Source organism: Halyomorpha halys, unplaced genomic scaffold (assembly GCF_000696795.3).
Source record: "Halyomorpha halys isolate HHAL.00 unplaced genomic scaffold, Hhal_1.1 Scaffold1006.1, whole genome shotgun sequence".
Taxonomy (NCBI): domain Eukaryota; kingdom Metazoa; phylum Arthropoda; class Insecta; order Hemiptera; family Pentatomidae; genus Halyomorpha; species Halyomorpha halys.
In genome coordinates this window covers 404,727-422,513 of record NW_027111978.1, presented here as the reverse complement: position 1 = coordinate 422,513, position 17,787 = coordinate 404,727, and the positions used below count along the sequence as shown (strand labels likewise).

The 17,787-nt window shown below is 30.6% G+C and overlaps 1 protein-coding gene across 5 annotated transcripts in view; it reads left to right on the top strand.

Moving 5' to 3' along the window:
• The window catches only part of LOC106687749 (AT-rich interactive domain-containing protein 1A), a 66,970-nt gene that overhangs the window by 19,153 nt on the left and 30,030 nt on the right, over nucleotides 1-17,787 (top strand). For all 5 annotated transcript variants that reach the window (XM_014431794.2, XM_014431792.2, XM_014431793.2 and 2 more), the window contains exon 2: nucleotides 15,370-15,601. In XM_014431794.2, coding sequence (XP_014287280.1) covers nucleotides 15,370-15,601 — 232 coding nt within the window. The remainder of the gene's footprint in view (nucleotides 1-15,369; nucleotides 15,602-17,787) is intronic.

Here is a 17,787-nt window from a genome sequence, read left to right as displayed (position 1 = left end):
GGAGGACTTCGAATATATTCTTAACTAAGGTAATTTCATTTCAAGTGTCTTCCTCTTGATTTCGGAGAACTAAGAAATCTAATTGCTCAGACTATTATTGCAGTATAATTAGGTTTAAACTGGTTTAGGATGGCTCCAAAGGGGACCAATATAAATTGTGTTGAATTGATATTTATATTTAATATTTATTTATTATTTAATATTTATGACTATGTTTATTACCAAAGGAGGACTTCGAATATATTCTTAACTAAGGTAATTTCATTTCAAGTGTCTTCCTCTTGATTTCGGAGATATGCATATTTTTTATAATAATGCTAATTATATTTAAATAACTATACGTAAAATTAATTAATACCATTTATAGATGGAAATATAATTATATGGCACTTAATTTATATTATATCAACACAAGCGGTTTGCATGGCATCAAATCAACTAGTTAACTTTGATTCGGGGATGTAAATTTTATTGTATTTACAGAATAAACCAAGGAGTTTATGCATGATTGGTGCGCAAACATTGATCGGCAAACATTGCTTTACCTAGTTCCTGTTTGCAGACTTTCCCGAGATATAATAGTGTTTTGAGTCGACTAATATCCTTTTCCGATGCGTTTAACACACAACTTATAATGTTTCAATATCAGAATCAACTACGGAACATTAAAATTATAATAAATTATCAATAGTAAAGGAAATTAAAAAATATATATATATATATATATTTCTAACCTAAGAATAATTAATGCTATAATATACAATTATAATTTTATATTTATTTTTTTAGCTACTTGAAATTATATATTTACATTTACTCTGGGAAAATTAAATGAGTAAATGGTTATAGAGATTAATTAGGTGAGAGGAAACAATAATTAACAGCGGTTTCTGCCTCTCATCGTAGTTACTTTTTTTTGTTATGAGGGTCTATTAATATTTCTTTTAAAAAAGAATCGGATTCCAAAGAATCATAATTATTAATTTTATATATTCCTAATGATAAAATTAATTAATTAATAATTAATAAACGTTAAAAGTAGTAATACATACACTCATTTTCTATAAGTGATTAGTGAAATGACACCAGGGGCACTGCTAGGCGCTGTGATCAACAGTACCCGCACTACAAATACTATCTAGCTATTAGTTGCTTAGTAATTAATTTGTAAAGAGAAGGAAATTCACAATAATTATAACTAACAAAGAATTTATTAGTTAAACAAATTTTATTTAATTACAAATTAAAAGAAAGGTGCAATATTTGATGTTATTATTTTCGTGATGATAGCATGATGATTAATGTGAGCATTAAAAAGATTTAATAAATAAATAGCTCCAATAAAAAAGAATGTAATAAAAATAACGTTCCGATAAAAGAAAAGTATGCATTATTTTTTTTTAATGTTGAATTGTAAAGCAATTTTGTAGACGATTTTGTTTTCTAATAAAACGTTTAGAGGAACAATACAATAAAAATACTATTTTTTTCAATTCATATTTGCATTAAAATTAATTAAGAACCTCAATACATTAAACATTTTAATGTGTTGAAGTATCTAGGTTACTTATTATAATATGAGACATAATTCTTTCGGTGTTTTATACTTAAGAGCTCTTTAAAAAAATGAAATAAAATTAAATAATTGAAGTCTAGAGACGAAAAGCGAAGTTCCTCACTCTTTCCTAAATGTTCAGTAGAAGTTAATATTCACATTTTGATACTTTCACATTCTTAAAGAACGATACTAAATCGTTTAAGCTCCATTTTCCCATGTTGTGACTTATGTCTACCATCAAAATATATACCAAAAAACTGATGTCACATTAAAAAAAATCGAGTTTTCTCGTTTTTAATTATTACTTGGGTCTGATCTTAGATGAATCTCGGTGATCAAAACCTGTACCACTCTACCAAACATACACACACAAAATTTCTCATAGGTTTCACTTACAAACCAATTACAAGCAACCAAAATTTTACATAAAAAAACACTTTAATTAAAACACCAGAAGAAAAAAAATGGATGATCACAATAATTCGTCAGAAATCCCAAAACATTACTTTTACTAAGGAGCATTTATTGAACAAGTAAAGGCTGTTGTATAGCAGGAAAAATAAACCTTAAAAACGTAAGGGTAAGATAAAAAAAAATATACAAAAATATTTTTGAACGAAAGTTTCTAGAAAAAGACAAGTGTCTGTTTTCTCATATAATACACATTTCCTCTTCGAGAAAAAGAAGATAAAACTAATTATAAATATATCGTAAAATGAATTTTTATTTAGATCAAAATAAATACATATGTTAGTTGAATTAAAATTAATAATTTAATGAAAGAACGTTGAAAATTAAAAAAATAAAGAAAACAGCAGGGAACTTGGAAAAACAAATAAAGACAGTTTATTAGAGCAAGGTATCCCAAATTGCGGGTGCAACGTTATCCTCAGCCACATTTTTGGAAACTTCTACAAAGAAAGAGATTAATAATTTTTTTTTATTTATTGCTATTTACAACTGTACATTATAATACGTTTAATAAATCTGATCTGAGGATTAATAATTAAAACTGATATTAGCTCCTTCATTCCAGATAGGATTTGAACATTTTTTTATTTACACTTAACTTTATACTTCGAGAAGAATAAAGATTGATCCACCGATAAAAGCTTGAGGTATATTTATTTATACTTGAGGAAATGCTTCTTAGACAAAAATAACAGCGAGAGAAAGAAAATACAAGAATACCTACAGTAATCTTTCAACTGATCTTTGCACAACCAATGGAAAGGCAAACTTTTCCTCATTCCCCAGTCTTTTTGCGATTTTCACCCTGTTTCATAATGAAAGCTAATAGTATTAGTTCATAGTACAAGTGTAGAAATTAGTGTGGTAATAATACTAATACTTATTTTTTTCATGATAGGAATGACTATTAGTGATAGTACAGGAATTAAAAAATACTAAAGTGCAAGTTACTATTGTACAAGTTTGTGTAATTGAATTAAGATAAATCTACAAGACTAATAGTATTAGTTTGTACTTTATTATGAAACAGGGCCCTGGAGTACCACATTATCACAACCAAACTACTAACGGCAGCGGAGTTAAGGCTTAAGAAGCGACCGTGTTTATTTAACGTGATTCTTTTGTATCTAAGATATTAAAACTAATAGTAAACGTACCAGCAGTATGTAAGAAAAAGGACGTTCGACACAATGGGTTAAATGGACTATGCATTGAATTAATAATTAAGATAAAAAAAAGGCAATCCTTCCCCGCCGGACCCGCCCCGCTAAACCTCCGGGAAGCGACAGCACCATATCACTTTTGAAATATTAGCTTAAAACGGGAAGAGGAGACTTTAAGATAGAGGAATATTTAAAAAGCGCGTGAAATTGAAAAACGGCAAGAAACCGTCCACTCTCGCCATCCATGGTAGCCTTACTTATCTGAATTTTTAAACAGACAATTATAGAGAGTAGGTTGGTCGATGTATGACATGTCACAATCTCACAAGAGGAGATCACAACACAAAAAAAAGGCATTCCTTCCCCGCCGGATCCGCCCCACTAAACCCCCGGGGAGCGACGGCCCCATATCACTTTTGAAATATTAGCTTAAAACGGGAAGAGGAGACTTTAAGATAGAGCAATATTTAAAAAGCCCCTGAAATTGAAAAACGGCATGAATATATGAAGGAATAACATAGGAAAGATCTACAGGAAAAAAATAGCCAGTAAATTGAAGCCTTTAAAGAAGTGCACCTGGATACTCTTTTCAGGGTCAAGTCGAACGATCTTTTTAAATTTATATTATATTCCTGGAAGTAATAAAAGTCATTATGGTAAATAAAAGAAAACTACAATTTATAAACTATTTCTGCAACTCTAAGCTGTAAAAATAGACAAAGTTAGATATAAAGAGCTAGGTGCCCCGTCCTTGACACCTTTGCCCGTTATCTCCACTAGATCTCACAATCTCCTCATCTTCGCACAACATTAGGGAGCGCATCAGGTAGAGGACATCCCTCAAGGACTTAGTCTAACACAGCTTTCATATAACATGTATCCTCTGTTTAAACATACATGTGATGTGAAAATCTGCTGTGTTTATCTTATTTAGAGATGATGGTTTAAAATAATAAATAATTAAACTAACTCCCTATTCTACTATAAAAACACTTTTCATGTCCATTTACCATAATTGAAAATTATTCTCAGTAAAATATAAGAGTAGACGAACCCAAAGTTTCGATGTCGAGATTACCATCGCTGCCCAACGGTGCCGTCCAAACCCAAATCGGGAAGACCAAACTTAGTCCAACTTATGCTGCTTTTCTGTCTATCCTTCGATGTTTACCAGTCGGCTTAGCGCATATTACGTTTTTAGGGGCCCATTCACTACTTAGCCTTATAACTTCTCTCTTCCATTTCATTGTGTATATGAACAGTCTAACTCAAAAATTCTTTAATTTAAATTGCATATTTGAGGCAGGTATATATCTGGTAAACAAAGCAGCTAGAACTCTTTCGTTAAAATCGACACTACCAGAACGGCCACTTTATGGATTTAAACTTTTTCTCGAAAACGCCCCAAAAGATTATGAATATCGATATATCAATGTACAATATAATGCTCAATAATATCAGCTAGGTCTCATTCTCATTTAAAAAATCGTATACAGATTAAATCTGGAATTTTATAAAATGGTTTCCCTTAAAGTAGCATTATCTTTCTTTATTTGGAATTATTAGTCTGGAGACCGATAATGGGAGATCGCGATTGGGAGATCAAAACCCCTGAGACCACTAGATTTTTCCTTCAATTAGGAAATCCTTAATTAAGAATATTTATAGAAAGAGAAAAATTTGATTACAATTTCAGCCTCCTGGTAAGTAAATGTTGTGTACTAATTTTGTTTTATACTGAATTCGAGACTCTTTTTGTCACTACAACTTGGCTAGTTGATATAGTGGAATATAATAATAATATAGGATATATATTAAATGGTAAGTCCAAGTTAATTTATTATGTAATTCTATAGTTGTTAAAAATAACAGTTGTTTTTTCAAATTAAAGTTTGAATTTATTATTCTCTGTTGGAATTTGTGGAGATTTAATTCCATTTTCCTTGTCTATTAAAATAGAATATTCAGCCAGTTTATTTTTTCTTTATACGAGCATGTATGTTATTCTTTGGGACTTTGCCGCCTATTTTATTTATTCAACTTGTAGCATTCAATTCTAGTTTCTCCAAGTAATTCTTCAGACCATTTATTAAAAAAATATAAATTTTTAAATAACTCATTGACGTATAATTTGTTATTAAAATTAAATACGATCTTCCTCCCTGTTCCTGTAGATTTTAATCATAAGTCGGATTAATTGAAGTGAGAATTATATAGCTAGGTGATTATGAGCAAAAGTTAGTGCAAATGCTACACTAATCAAAGAACCTGTTAGCGCAATATCAGGGAGCGATATTACATTCCGCCAGGCAATCACCCCGCACACAGGCACTCACCGTGTGAGATGATCGTATTTAGTTAAACATGTTAGTCAACTATCCCGATATCGGGCCTCGGGGTCATGTAGGTTTCACGAACGAATTTAACCCGAGCTGCAGTTTCCGATGGAAAATATATTTCTTTAAAAATATACTGTTTATTTACAAAAATTATTTAAAGCTTCCACCAAGGAGAAAAGAAAATCTAGTTGCAGTAATAGGTGATTGTTATAACCATTATTTATTTATTTTGTTAATATGCAGTTATTCATAAATATAATACATTTTATAGGGAAAAAATTATGATCTCTCTATTAAGTAATAGAGTAATAGAACTATAGAGTAATAGTTTTAGTGATATTTTATTTCATACATAAGGTATGTTAAAATGGTTGGTCAAAATGGTGTATTTCTGATGGAAAGCTTAGAAAGAACAAAAACAAAACAAGCTGGCTCCGATTATAAATATTTATTTTGCTCTTTTTTTTTAATTATTTAAAATACTTTTTATTTATTGATAGATATTACAATCTGCCACACAGGGCAATAGGTAATAGTGATGAATGATCTCATACATACTAAAATAAATAAATAAATGAAAAAAATCTCACTTAAAATATATACAAACAAAATGAACATAATCAAACTATGTGTATGAAAAAAAATAAATGAATAAATAAATAAAATAACATAATGATAAAATATAATCTCTAGTCACATCTACACTATAATATACAATATTTACACAATCGACCTGAGGATCCCTGAGCCCACTTTATCCCCCACGTGTGAGGGGTAGAGCAGAGCTCAAAAGATCCCAGCATCCCTCTCGCCGCATCACTCGTAGTGAGCCAGTGAGATTGCTAAGCTAACAATAGAAAAACTAAATAAATTTTTTTTTTTTTCCCTAAAGCTTCAATATTAGATTTATTTATTGATAGATATTACAATCTGCCACGCAGTTGTGGGCAATAGGTAATAGTGATGAATGATCTCATGCATACTAAAATAAAAAAAAATAAATTAAAAAAAATAATAATAATAATAAAAAAACTCTCTTAAAATATATACAAACAAAAGAATAGACAAGATGAACATAATCAAACTATCTGTATGAAAAATAAATAAATAAAATAATATATACAATATTTACACAATCGACCTGAGGATTCCTGAGCCCACTCTATCCCCCACGTGTGAGGGGCAGAGCAGAGCTCAAGAGATCCCAGAGCATCCCTCTCGCCGCATCACGTTAATGAGCCAGTGGAGGCTGAGCAAGTGCGCTAAAGTAAGAAAAAATTAAAATAGAACTGTTCTTCATGATAAAATGAAATGAGAGAATAAACGAAATTTACAAAATAATAAATTTAAAAATAAAATAGTCCGGGGGCGAACTCCCAGGGGTCAGATACAAGATGAGTCCAGAAGAGAATATTATCCGCTCCAAAAGGTCAGAGATGTTTTCAACTACAAGGTAATATATACAGCTTCTTTTAAAATAAAACCCACGCAATACAGAAAATACAAAGTAAAAGAAAAATGTAATTAAATAAAAAAAAACTACGTCTAATAACAAATATTTACAAATTAATATTAAATAAAATAAACAAATGTTTAACAAATCATTAAACATGTTTTTTTTATTTTTAGTATAATTTGTAAAATGGGTGTTAGTTCGCAGTTGGGCGAACAGGAAATATCCCCCCCCCTCTCCTCCTAGTATAATAAAATAAAATAGTTTCTTTAAAAACAAATTTGATCCTTTTTTCTCAACTTTATTCTTTTTAAAACCTTGCAACGTTTCGACCACTCAGGTCATTTTCAAGGATACCTACAAACAGCTCCTTTTAATTATTTTTATAACAATTTCATTATTTCCTTCACTTACATACTGATTTTTTGGCCCTATCTTTACTTTGTCATTTTCTCTTTTAAAATTCGTAAAAATGCCGGCTAATTGCATTTGTCCTATCTCTAAACAAGTCAATCATTAAAATAACATTATACATTTTTTTTTTTTTTTAAATAGATTCCTACTTACATAACTTCTTCTATATAACTCTTTCTTAAATTTAAAACTTGTATCAACCACTTCTCTTCTTTCTTTCATTTACATTTGCAAACTTTAAACAGAACCTACCTTCAACAGGTTAGGGATGGGTTTTATTACCTTATCGTATAACATAATTTTTCTTAAAACATTAATTTACATTTTCATTATAATTTAATTTTTTTTTAATTTTTTTTTATATATATTAATAAAAATTAATAAAATAGTTTCGTCATAATCACAAATTTCTTCTTCAGAATAAGTATTATTTCACATAAGGCCAAACTAGCTAACTTCCTAACGCCAGAAGGTTTTTCAAACAGGATGTCAAAAACCTTATGAGGGATCAGATTTAAAATATTTTTTTCAGCCTAACTTAAAATTGACATTTTTCTTTTAATGACTCTTAAGCGAACTCAATGTATTGGTCATTATGTTGGATCTTACTAATTTTGTTTTTAGAGAAAAAGCTCCTCAAAGCTGCATACTGTTTTTAACTTATTAGCCTAAGCAATTAGTTAATTGATATTGTTAATACTTAGTTATATTGTTGAGTAGCAATCGCAGAACTTTTATGGGAAGGAAGAATTGAAACCACTTTCTTCCAGCTTCTTAATCCAATAATAATTTTCTTTTCTTCGACCATTAAAGACCATTTCAGGTGCATTCAAGAAACTGAGGACAGTGCATGTAACTGAAAAACTGTGGTATAAACGAAGTTTCACTCTTTTCATACTGACGAATGCATTGTTAACATTCTACCTCCGTTAGATAGGAATTTCAATTCTAAAAAATGATTTTACCAACGCTCCTACAACTGATGTCTTGTTGTACCGCTATAAGGAAAAACCTTTTACTTGGAATCTCGCTTTTATAGATGTTTCCTTGTTTCGCCCAACGTCGTTCAACGAAGTTTAGTCTGTATATGTAATGAAACATTTGTTATTTTCATGAATACACTCAAATTTTTTTGATATAGAAGTTCAATAGTTGTAAAAAGAAATATTTCGAAATATAACCATAAAAAAAAACCCTACCTAGATCAATATATTTTCTTCATAATTTCTATATTTTATGCTTCCTATTCCTTTTTAAGTTTCTTTTTCTGTAAATTATCCTTTTTCTACATAGGACTATTGTATAAGTAACCGAAAGTAGTTGACGGAATCTGGTGAAATAGATATTACACCTATTTTTCGCTAATCACAAACTTGCTTCTAAATTTCTTCTGTTAGAATTCGTCGAAATTTAATTTTAATTAAATTTTATCTTTTCTTTATATGAACATATATATTATTTTCAAGAGGCCGCCCGTGGCTCAGTGGTTAAGACATAGTCTTACCTATTTGATGTCTATTGGTGGTGCCGGTTCGAATTCGGCCAGGAGTATTGACTTATTTCATTGAGTGGCGGTCCTACAAAAAGAAAAAATTTGACTCCCAACCATGGTTAGGCAGTATAGGACTCCAATGGGAGTCTTGGCCGAAAAAAATAATAAATTATTTTTAAGTGGCTTTGTATAATTTATTTTTTTGTATTCAATTATTTTTTCTCCATGTAATTCTTTCCACCCATTTTACTCTAATCACTAACTTTCCTCTAAATAAAAAAAAAAAAATCTGATAAACCCTTTTGTCTAGAGAAGAACATATACTAAACCGCACATTACCATTAAGTACCTTCAAAATCTGACTAACAGTTCGATTAATTATCCCTGAATGTAAATTTGACTAAAAGCCAACAGACAGTAACCAAATTTGTTCCTTGATGTCTAGAACGTTAAATACTAGTGCTAATTTTTGATTCTGGAGACATAATATTTCTTTGTGCTGCAATATACAAAGGTGCTCTACATTTACCTTTGTATTTCGCAGTGAGAAGGCAATATAAATCTATAAATTAATTTTTATAAATCAGAAACAATTAGGTCTAGCGTAATACACTATTTTATCGTAAAAAATTAACTGGTTATTCAAGGAGCTCTCTTGTAGAAAATCCATTAAAACTGTTTCATTTCACAACGGTGAATGTAGGTAGGGCGTAAAAAAAAGTTGGGATTGCACACAAACTCTCCAACGGAGGGTGGAAGTTAAAATGATGGGTATATAAGCGAGAGATGGCACAGCAGTAATTCACCACCGGCCCTGCTCCTACCAAAAAATAAAGGGGCCAATAGAACCAATAATCCCTTCTCCCAACCTACAGTTCATTTAGGGGCGGGGAAGGTCATTAACTTTGTTCAGAATGGGTCGAATGCATTAGGGTAATCGGATATGATTCATAACTACTCCAAAAAAAGTAAGGTTGTTTGCAGTCAACATTCGTGAAAATGTGGCTAAAAAATCCATTTCATAAATAACGGGGCAAACAAGGACATAAGAAAAAACTAAATAATTATAATTATAATAAATAAGAATAATTATTTAACTAATAAAAAAAAATAGTATACTAATTAACTGATTTTTTATATGATCTATAATTTTGTAACGAATGTCTTGAGTTAGGTATAAAAAAGGTTTGGGACCGTTTAAGTGCTATTATTAGTTCGGGAGGGAAAATTTCCCCTACCCAACATAACCATCCACCTCAGAAATTAAGATTCTTTAATTTGTTTTACTATAATGTAAAATAGTTGACCATATGAAGTGGATTTTAGGAAGATAGTCCGTGTGGTGGTCAATAAAGGTATCAAAATAGTAGAAGAAAACTATTATTGTTAACCGAAGTTTCCCCTCACTTCTTCAAAGCTGTCACATTGAAACAAATACAACTTAATTTAAATGCACTTTAATTTGTTATTATAATCAATTTTAGCTAGAAAGCACCAATTAGTTATAGTTATAAACGAAGAAAAAAAAATTATTTTTTCTAAATTAATTTGCAAATAATTAAGAATTTCAGACAACCCAAAATGCGTATCTGGATTAGAAGTGGTTTAAATTATTTTTTTTTTTTAATTTTTCACACTAGTGTTTGGGCTCAGTTTTATGCATCGGGCTTCTGTATAATTTCTGCTATAGATATTGTTATCGAAGAAAAAATAGAGAAAGCTGATTTTCATTCAGTGTTATTCTCCATTCATTAAAACTAAATAGATCATATAAACTTCTGTCAAATACAATTATTTTTATAGATCTAATATTAAATAAAAAATAAGTTTTATTTTCTCAGTGCATGAACCGCAACGTGAGAGTTCAACTCAGGTCAGGAATTCCTCTGAGTCATAAAGTTGGAATATGAGTCACAGATTCTATAACCGGAATACACCTATCAAGATTTTCCGTTCTACCCTCCGTATTATACTGACGTCGTAAATATAAATATTTTACTACCTCTGATTTGTTTTTTTGTTTTTTTACAAGGCAATGAAAAGTCAAGTGAAACGGACACAAACAATAGGATATTATTTGGTTTATGTGCATGAAGATTTGAGTAGAAATTATGTAAATTAATATTTAAAATATTAATACTTTAACAAAAAAAGTTCTTATCCAAGCAGTAAATTTCGCAATTAAAAAATATCATTAAAATAAAAAAAAATTGTAGATGATAACCTAAATAGATTAATCATTTTTTTTATCACATGAAACATACAATGGCTACTTCATTTCGAACATAAAAGCTATTGTTAAGGTTTAGAATTTTAAAAAATTTATAAAACTAGGTGTTTAACTTTTTTATATTTGCTTTACAATAGTTAGATAATGTTTTGGGTAGCTAAAAATAAATATGAGAATGAGCATATCAGCTTGAACTTTTTTCACGTTGAATCATACTTCGTAAAAATATCTCTGAACTGAGGAAAATTGACCAAAAATTGAGGGTTTTTTATGAAAAAAACGAAAAAATACCTAAAGTTCATTTAATTACCAAATAATAAAATAAATAAGATTATGCAGATGAATTAATAACTAAATACTCCTAAAATTTCTTTGGCATTATATTTTGATCTTTATTTTAATTCTAATCAAATTTCAATTAGATTTATAAATTGATAATGTAACCATATTTTTGTTTCCATGAATTATTTGTCTTAGTGAAATGAAAACCAGTACTACAACCAATGAAAGAGGTCAGGCAAGGGTTCAGTATCATATAAGGAAGTACTGTTTCTTAAACAACGATTTTAAAAGGTGATAATCACGTTCGTCCATCAGATTTTTCTGTAGTTAAGAGAAGGGCTCTCGAAATCCACAGGGTTGACTCACGACTACAGTTAGAGAATAAATAATTATCCGCTAAAGCCGGATTCTAACCCAGCATCTTGGAGACAACAGCTTACCCAGTACCTTACTCACTAGGCAACCCCGCTCGCTCTCCACTTGTCCTGAAGTGAATTCTATCTTGAATAGAAATGTTAATTCTTTAATAAAAATTCGTCTTAAATATTATTACATACATTAGATAGTATTTACTTTACAAAGCTAGGAAGGAAGATTTAAAAAATAGAGAGTAAGTTGAGAAAGAGACTATAAGGAAGAAGCGGTTGAATATAAAGCTCAAGATAGCCTAGTCTTGATACAGTCCCCCTCCTCTTTGCCTCCCCCCAAACCGGGGTCACATATCTCAGGTCCCCCCTATCCGATAATTTGTTGTCTTCTTATCTCTGGCCGATTTTTTAGTCTTCTATTCCTATCTCCTTGCGTCTTATTTAAGGGATTCTTCAACTATACTCCGTTTAATATAACATCTTAGGGTTACATATTACGTTCCATCCTTTATTATATATCTCTAGTAAAACTGTGATACCAAGTAACTGGGAATTTCCATTCTACTTTCAAAAGACAAAAAAAAGTTTAAAAAAATAAATTTTCATCTAATCAGGTTTTTGTTACTAATAGAATTTAGTAGCAAATGATATCCTATCAAGTAGGAAAAATAATAATTAATCATAAATTATGCATAAAATCATGCAATAATAAAATAACAATTAATCAAGAATTTATACAGACACTCATTTTCAAACTTTTATCGAAGATGTTCTTTCGTGGTTTTAATATAATAAATTATTTCCTTATTGATCACCATACTTTATACAAGTACTTTACACTTTAAATATTATCCTGGTCTGTGGATGCAACTTTCAATGAAATATATTTTGAGAGCAAATTGGTATTCACATATTTTGGGATTTTGGAAAAAAATCCAATTATTTTTGGTTCATACTGCAGTTTAAAAAAAATTATTTTTAATTTATCATTAAAAAGATTTTTTCAGTACTGCCACTCAATGAAACTATTAAAATTAAATATTTTAGAATTAAACTTTTAATGATAAAAGTTTTAAAAAATTCAAACCTATTTTTCGCCATTCTCCTCATGATAAAGAAAAAATGTCTATTTAAGTTTTTTTTCCTACCCTTCTATCCATTTTATTAATTTAAACAAAATCATGTGTATACATAATATATACATATATAATACATAGTAAAAATAAATGTTTTTTTAATAAAATATACGCTATTTTTTTAAAGAGAGGCGGCAAAGTCGAAGAGATCGAGAGTGCTGTTACCACGTGTCGTGCTTTTTAGCATTACATTACTTGTATAGGTAATAAAAAAAAAAAAAGTTTTTGAAACGTGGATTTTTTTCATAACGATTACATATCTGTAAAATCTATAGTATTCCAATTTATCAATGTAGGGATATTTAAATTGTTTATATTATTATCATTGTTGGGAGTAGTAAAAATTACTATTGAACCCAACAAACAACTCTCATTTATTTTTCTTTGTGCTCAAATCTCCGACTTGATAACCTTCTTTATGTGGTAGAGGAAATAGAATCGTCAGAAGTGGCTCATTAAAATCCCTTCGTGTTCACACCAATGTATTTAATTGAAAGTAATTACCCGAGGAAACCTTCCCAAATTACAATAGATATTCCAAATATTAATAAAACAAGGCTGCGAAATCGGCTAGTAGAGACGATCGAGCTTGGGTTCCTTATCGATAATGAAGTTTGGAAACAACCACTATAATTATTCAGTCTAAACGTAGTTCCCTGGAAAAGACAATGGTTCATAAATACAGCCGGAGATGATAACATATTAAAATTGTTTCTTTCCATTTGTTTTTGTAGCCAAGAATGATCCGAGGAATATAATGGGGTTATTATGCGGTCCTTGTACCCGTCATGGTGCCTGCTTCGGTTCCGCCACCTTCCCACGGATCGGCTCATTTCTTCTCGATTCTGAACAACGAAACAAAGATCGTTAGGGATATACAAATTAGAAGGATGAGGATGTTTTTGTTCACAACGGGCTAAAAAACTGCCGATTGAAATTAGCGAAGTTCTTAGAACACAACTAAACATTGGAGTGTTAATAAAAGATGTTGCTATATCAGATGTACTTTCATATAATCTAATGTTTTTCTGTCCTGTTTTTGCCTGTTTCTGTCATTAATTGAAAGATGAAACAAATCAGATAGTTCGATCCCGGCTCGACCAAGAATCGTAGTATACAGCTTTGTTCCACCTTGAGTCAAAACCGTCATCACTGGCGGGCAAAAGTGTTGGAACGGCAAAACCGAACTGTGTGTGCACTCGTTTGGTGATAGTGAAAACTCGTGTTGTAACAAGCTTTTATAATTTATTAGGTTTTACAAATAGTTCAACTTCATAGTATTAATTATTATTTACTCGGAGAGATACTTCTAATATACTTATAAAATTATTTTTGTTTGTAGACCGTAAGTTGTGTCATAACTCCTCCTCTCTCAAAATCCCAGCTTCAATTATATTCAATCACGGCTTGTATCATATTCAAATAAAAAAATATACATAAATTGATATGAAACATACCTTTCACTGAACTTTTATTTTATGTACGGAAAATAACCTCCATAAAAACAAAAATTGTGTAAATACAGAAGAAAAAAATCCTATCATTATTATAAAATATAAACGATTCATATTCCCATATATTATGGATAATCATATTTATTTTTTCGTAAACATTATATCATTAAATAAACCTGTAATTAAGGATTAATGTGTTAGATGTAAGTACACTTTGCATCTTAATGAGTATCCTGTAAGCTAATCTAATCATGGCTACCATGAATCACCAGATGTTCCTTCCGCGGCGGGTTCTTCCGGACCAAGTATCAGTTTAAAAGTGCTAAATCAGAAAAGAATTTTCATCCCACAACCGAGCTTGGATATGGGTCTAAGCGTGAGGATCTCACACCTTGAATTATTCCACTTCTTAAATTTTAAACAATAAAACTTAACACATCAATTTCAAACATAATATAATATAATGTTATTGCATTTAGTGAACCTCGTGGCGTAATATCTGGATTCTGATCTTACTTCGTCTAGTAATTAGTTGCAGCTAGTTAATATCTCTCTATTGGGTAGATAGATCTAACCTATATCACTGAGACGCAGTTCGAGACTCTCTTCTTCGGGTAATTATGGGAATCGGGATGAACCCGGAATCTTGAATAGTGTTTGATCTATAAGTCCTGTCAGGCTCCGCGGCGTCCCAATGCTCAACCACAAGTTTACCCTCCAGTGCAGACCAGAATGTACTCCGCTCCTATTCGGGTCACATAACCCTATTGATCCTCTTTTGATGACAGTCTTAAACTCCTCTCTTCACTTCCTGGTGCAACGCTCGATGAGAGACCAAATCCTACTATCTATAATCCTAGTCATATTCATACTGTGTTATTTGAGCGATTACAGACGTTCTTTAAATGTTTGCAGCCCATCTTTTGCCACCCGCCATATGTTTTGTCATGCCTAAAGGGATACTTTTACCTCAACTAAAATACATTCTAACCACCTTTTCCTTTTGCAGGTCTTACGGAGCGGCGAGGGAAGTGAACAAAAGACAGATCAAAGGAAAGGCCGCGACGGGTGGGGCCCTGGCGGCTGGGAGACCAGGAACGGAGTTTCCTCCTTCGGCTGGGACTCGAGGAGACCAATATCTTGTCCCAGGTGCTCTCAGACCGGGGAATACCGAGGCAACGGCTACGATAACTTGAGCCCCGAGTGGCAGCAGCGCGAGCAAGGCAAACACTGGCCACAGGGTAAGAACATTACATACATTACTACCATAAATAAACCAAAAAAATATAACAATCCCATCATAATATTAAAACATATAGTGTAAAAACACCCACTTAGATGTTTGGTTTTATATAAAATAACACTGATGGAAAGCTACATCATGCTTTGACTTTCTACCTATCAAATTTTCAGAAATCCATCTATAAGTCCTCTTATTTAATTCTATGCTTCATAGTTTCATTTAACCCTCCTCGAAATGAAAACTATAACCATATTCCTTAAATTCTTAAATTTAAGTGTCATGGTGTTCCACTAGTTCAAAGAACCACGCATTATAAGAGATCATGAACGCGCTCTTGTGAACCTTATCAACACGTGGACACAAGAGACAAGATGAACTTACTGCACTAAATACATAACACTAAAAAATCAGACTAAACATGCGTCAAAGGTAAAAGAATCAGCTGAGGTGAAATGGATATAAAGCCGTAGTGGGCAATGAAAGAGCAGAACCAAAAAGATATATCAAATTTTGAGCCACCAAGAGAATCTTATAATTATTACTTAAGGTATCACAGTATTAGTCCTTAGTCCCTGCTTAGAGTTCACCAGCTAGGTTGTAAGTTTGTAGATCATAAAAAATAAAAAAAATATTTAAAGTTTCTTTCAATAATCATTGATATTTTTTAAACTACTTTATTCCTTCGGCATTAAACAGTGGTAACTTAGAATCTTGCATTGCTCCTTCCACGGTCTTCAAAAAATCAGATTCCCCACTTAAATATTATATAATAATGTACAGTAAACGCATCTCAAATATTTCACTTATATGAGTAGAAATTTATGACCACTAACAACGTGTGTTCACTTTTTGAAAAAAGTGTTTATTTCATCAAATTAAACCTTCATCAAAAAACTTACATCAAATTGACTAATAGTTTATAAAAAATATTTTTAAGAAAATTTGTACAAAAGCGCAATAAACATAATAAAAGATGGTTCGGTGTGCACATCACATAACTCTAATTTTATTATTAGAAATCCCACCACAATGATTGAGACATAGTTTTGAAGAGAACGTTTTAAAAATAGAGTTTATTTGATATCAACCTATATCAAAATTGACCAAACACAGTTTACTAACCATTAAAATATATTTTACAGAGCATTAATACTCAAGTGCTCTAAAATCTGGTGCGGTGCGCCCATCACACTTTCAGTTACCTCCCTCCTAGAGTGAAAATTAATTTTTGTATTTTTAGGGCTATTAAAACTTATTTGACTGTGTACAGAAATTAATATAAATACAAACCTGTAAAACATTAAGGGGTACTTCAGGATTGTCGATTTTAGCGAAATAGTAGCAGTAACATATCAGATATGTAGGATATCAGATTCCTATTGATTCGATTGATATGTAACATATCAGATATGTAGGATATAACATATCAGATTCGTATATAATATAGGAATATTATATACGAATTTGCACGAAAGTAAAAATGTATAGATGCAGTTGTAATAAATATTCAATAGAAAAAAAAATATTATAATAAATATTTTACTTACAATATTTAGCAGATCCATGCAAGCAAAAGGCAACTCTTACCTATAAAAAAAAATACTTATATTATAAAATATATAAAATTAATATACACAAAATGTAGCAAAACCATTTCATTTTTGTTTAAATGAAATTTTAAAACAGGGACACAATTCTAAATATGCCAGTATTCATGTATTATGAAGGTATATTTTAATAGTTGAACATTTGATAAAGTGAACACAATAAAAACAACAAATAACCAAGTTTATGAATAAATTCTTGAATCATTATTATTGGAATAGAAAACAGAAAATTACATGAACAATAACATTATAACTTAAATCATTATTTAACGTACGTAGCTAATATGAAATCCTGATTTTGGACATTATGAAAAAGATAACTGGTAGATACTTCAAATGTTTAGGGGATAACCTCAGGAGATATATTTGGTTATTTTAATTTTAATTCTCATTTATAAACAATATCAAGGCCATTACTGACGTACTGTTGTGAAGTGTTGGAAATACCACTCCAAAACTTCTGGAAGACTGGAGCACTGACTAATACAAGACTTTCTGCAATGAACTCTTTATTTATTTGTTTAATTATTATTATATATTTCTCATCTTTTTTCTCTAATAATTATTTTATTATATG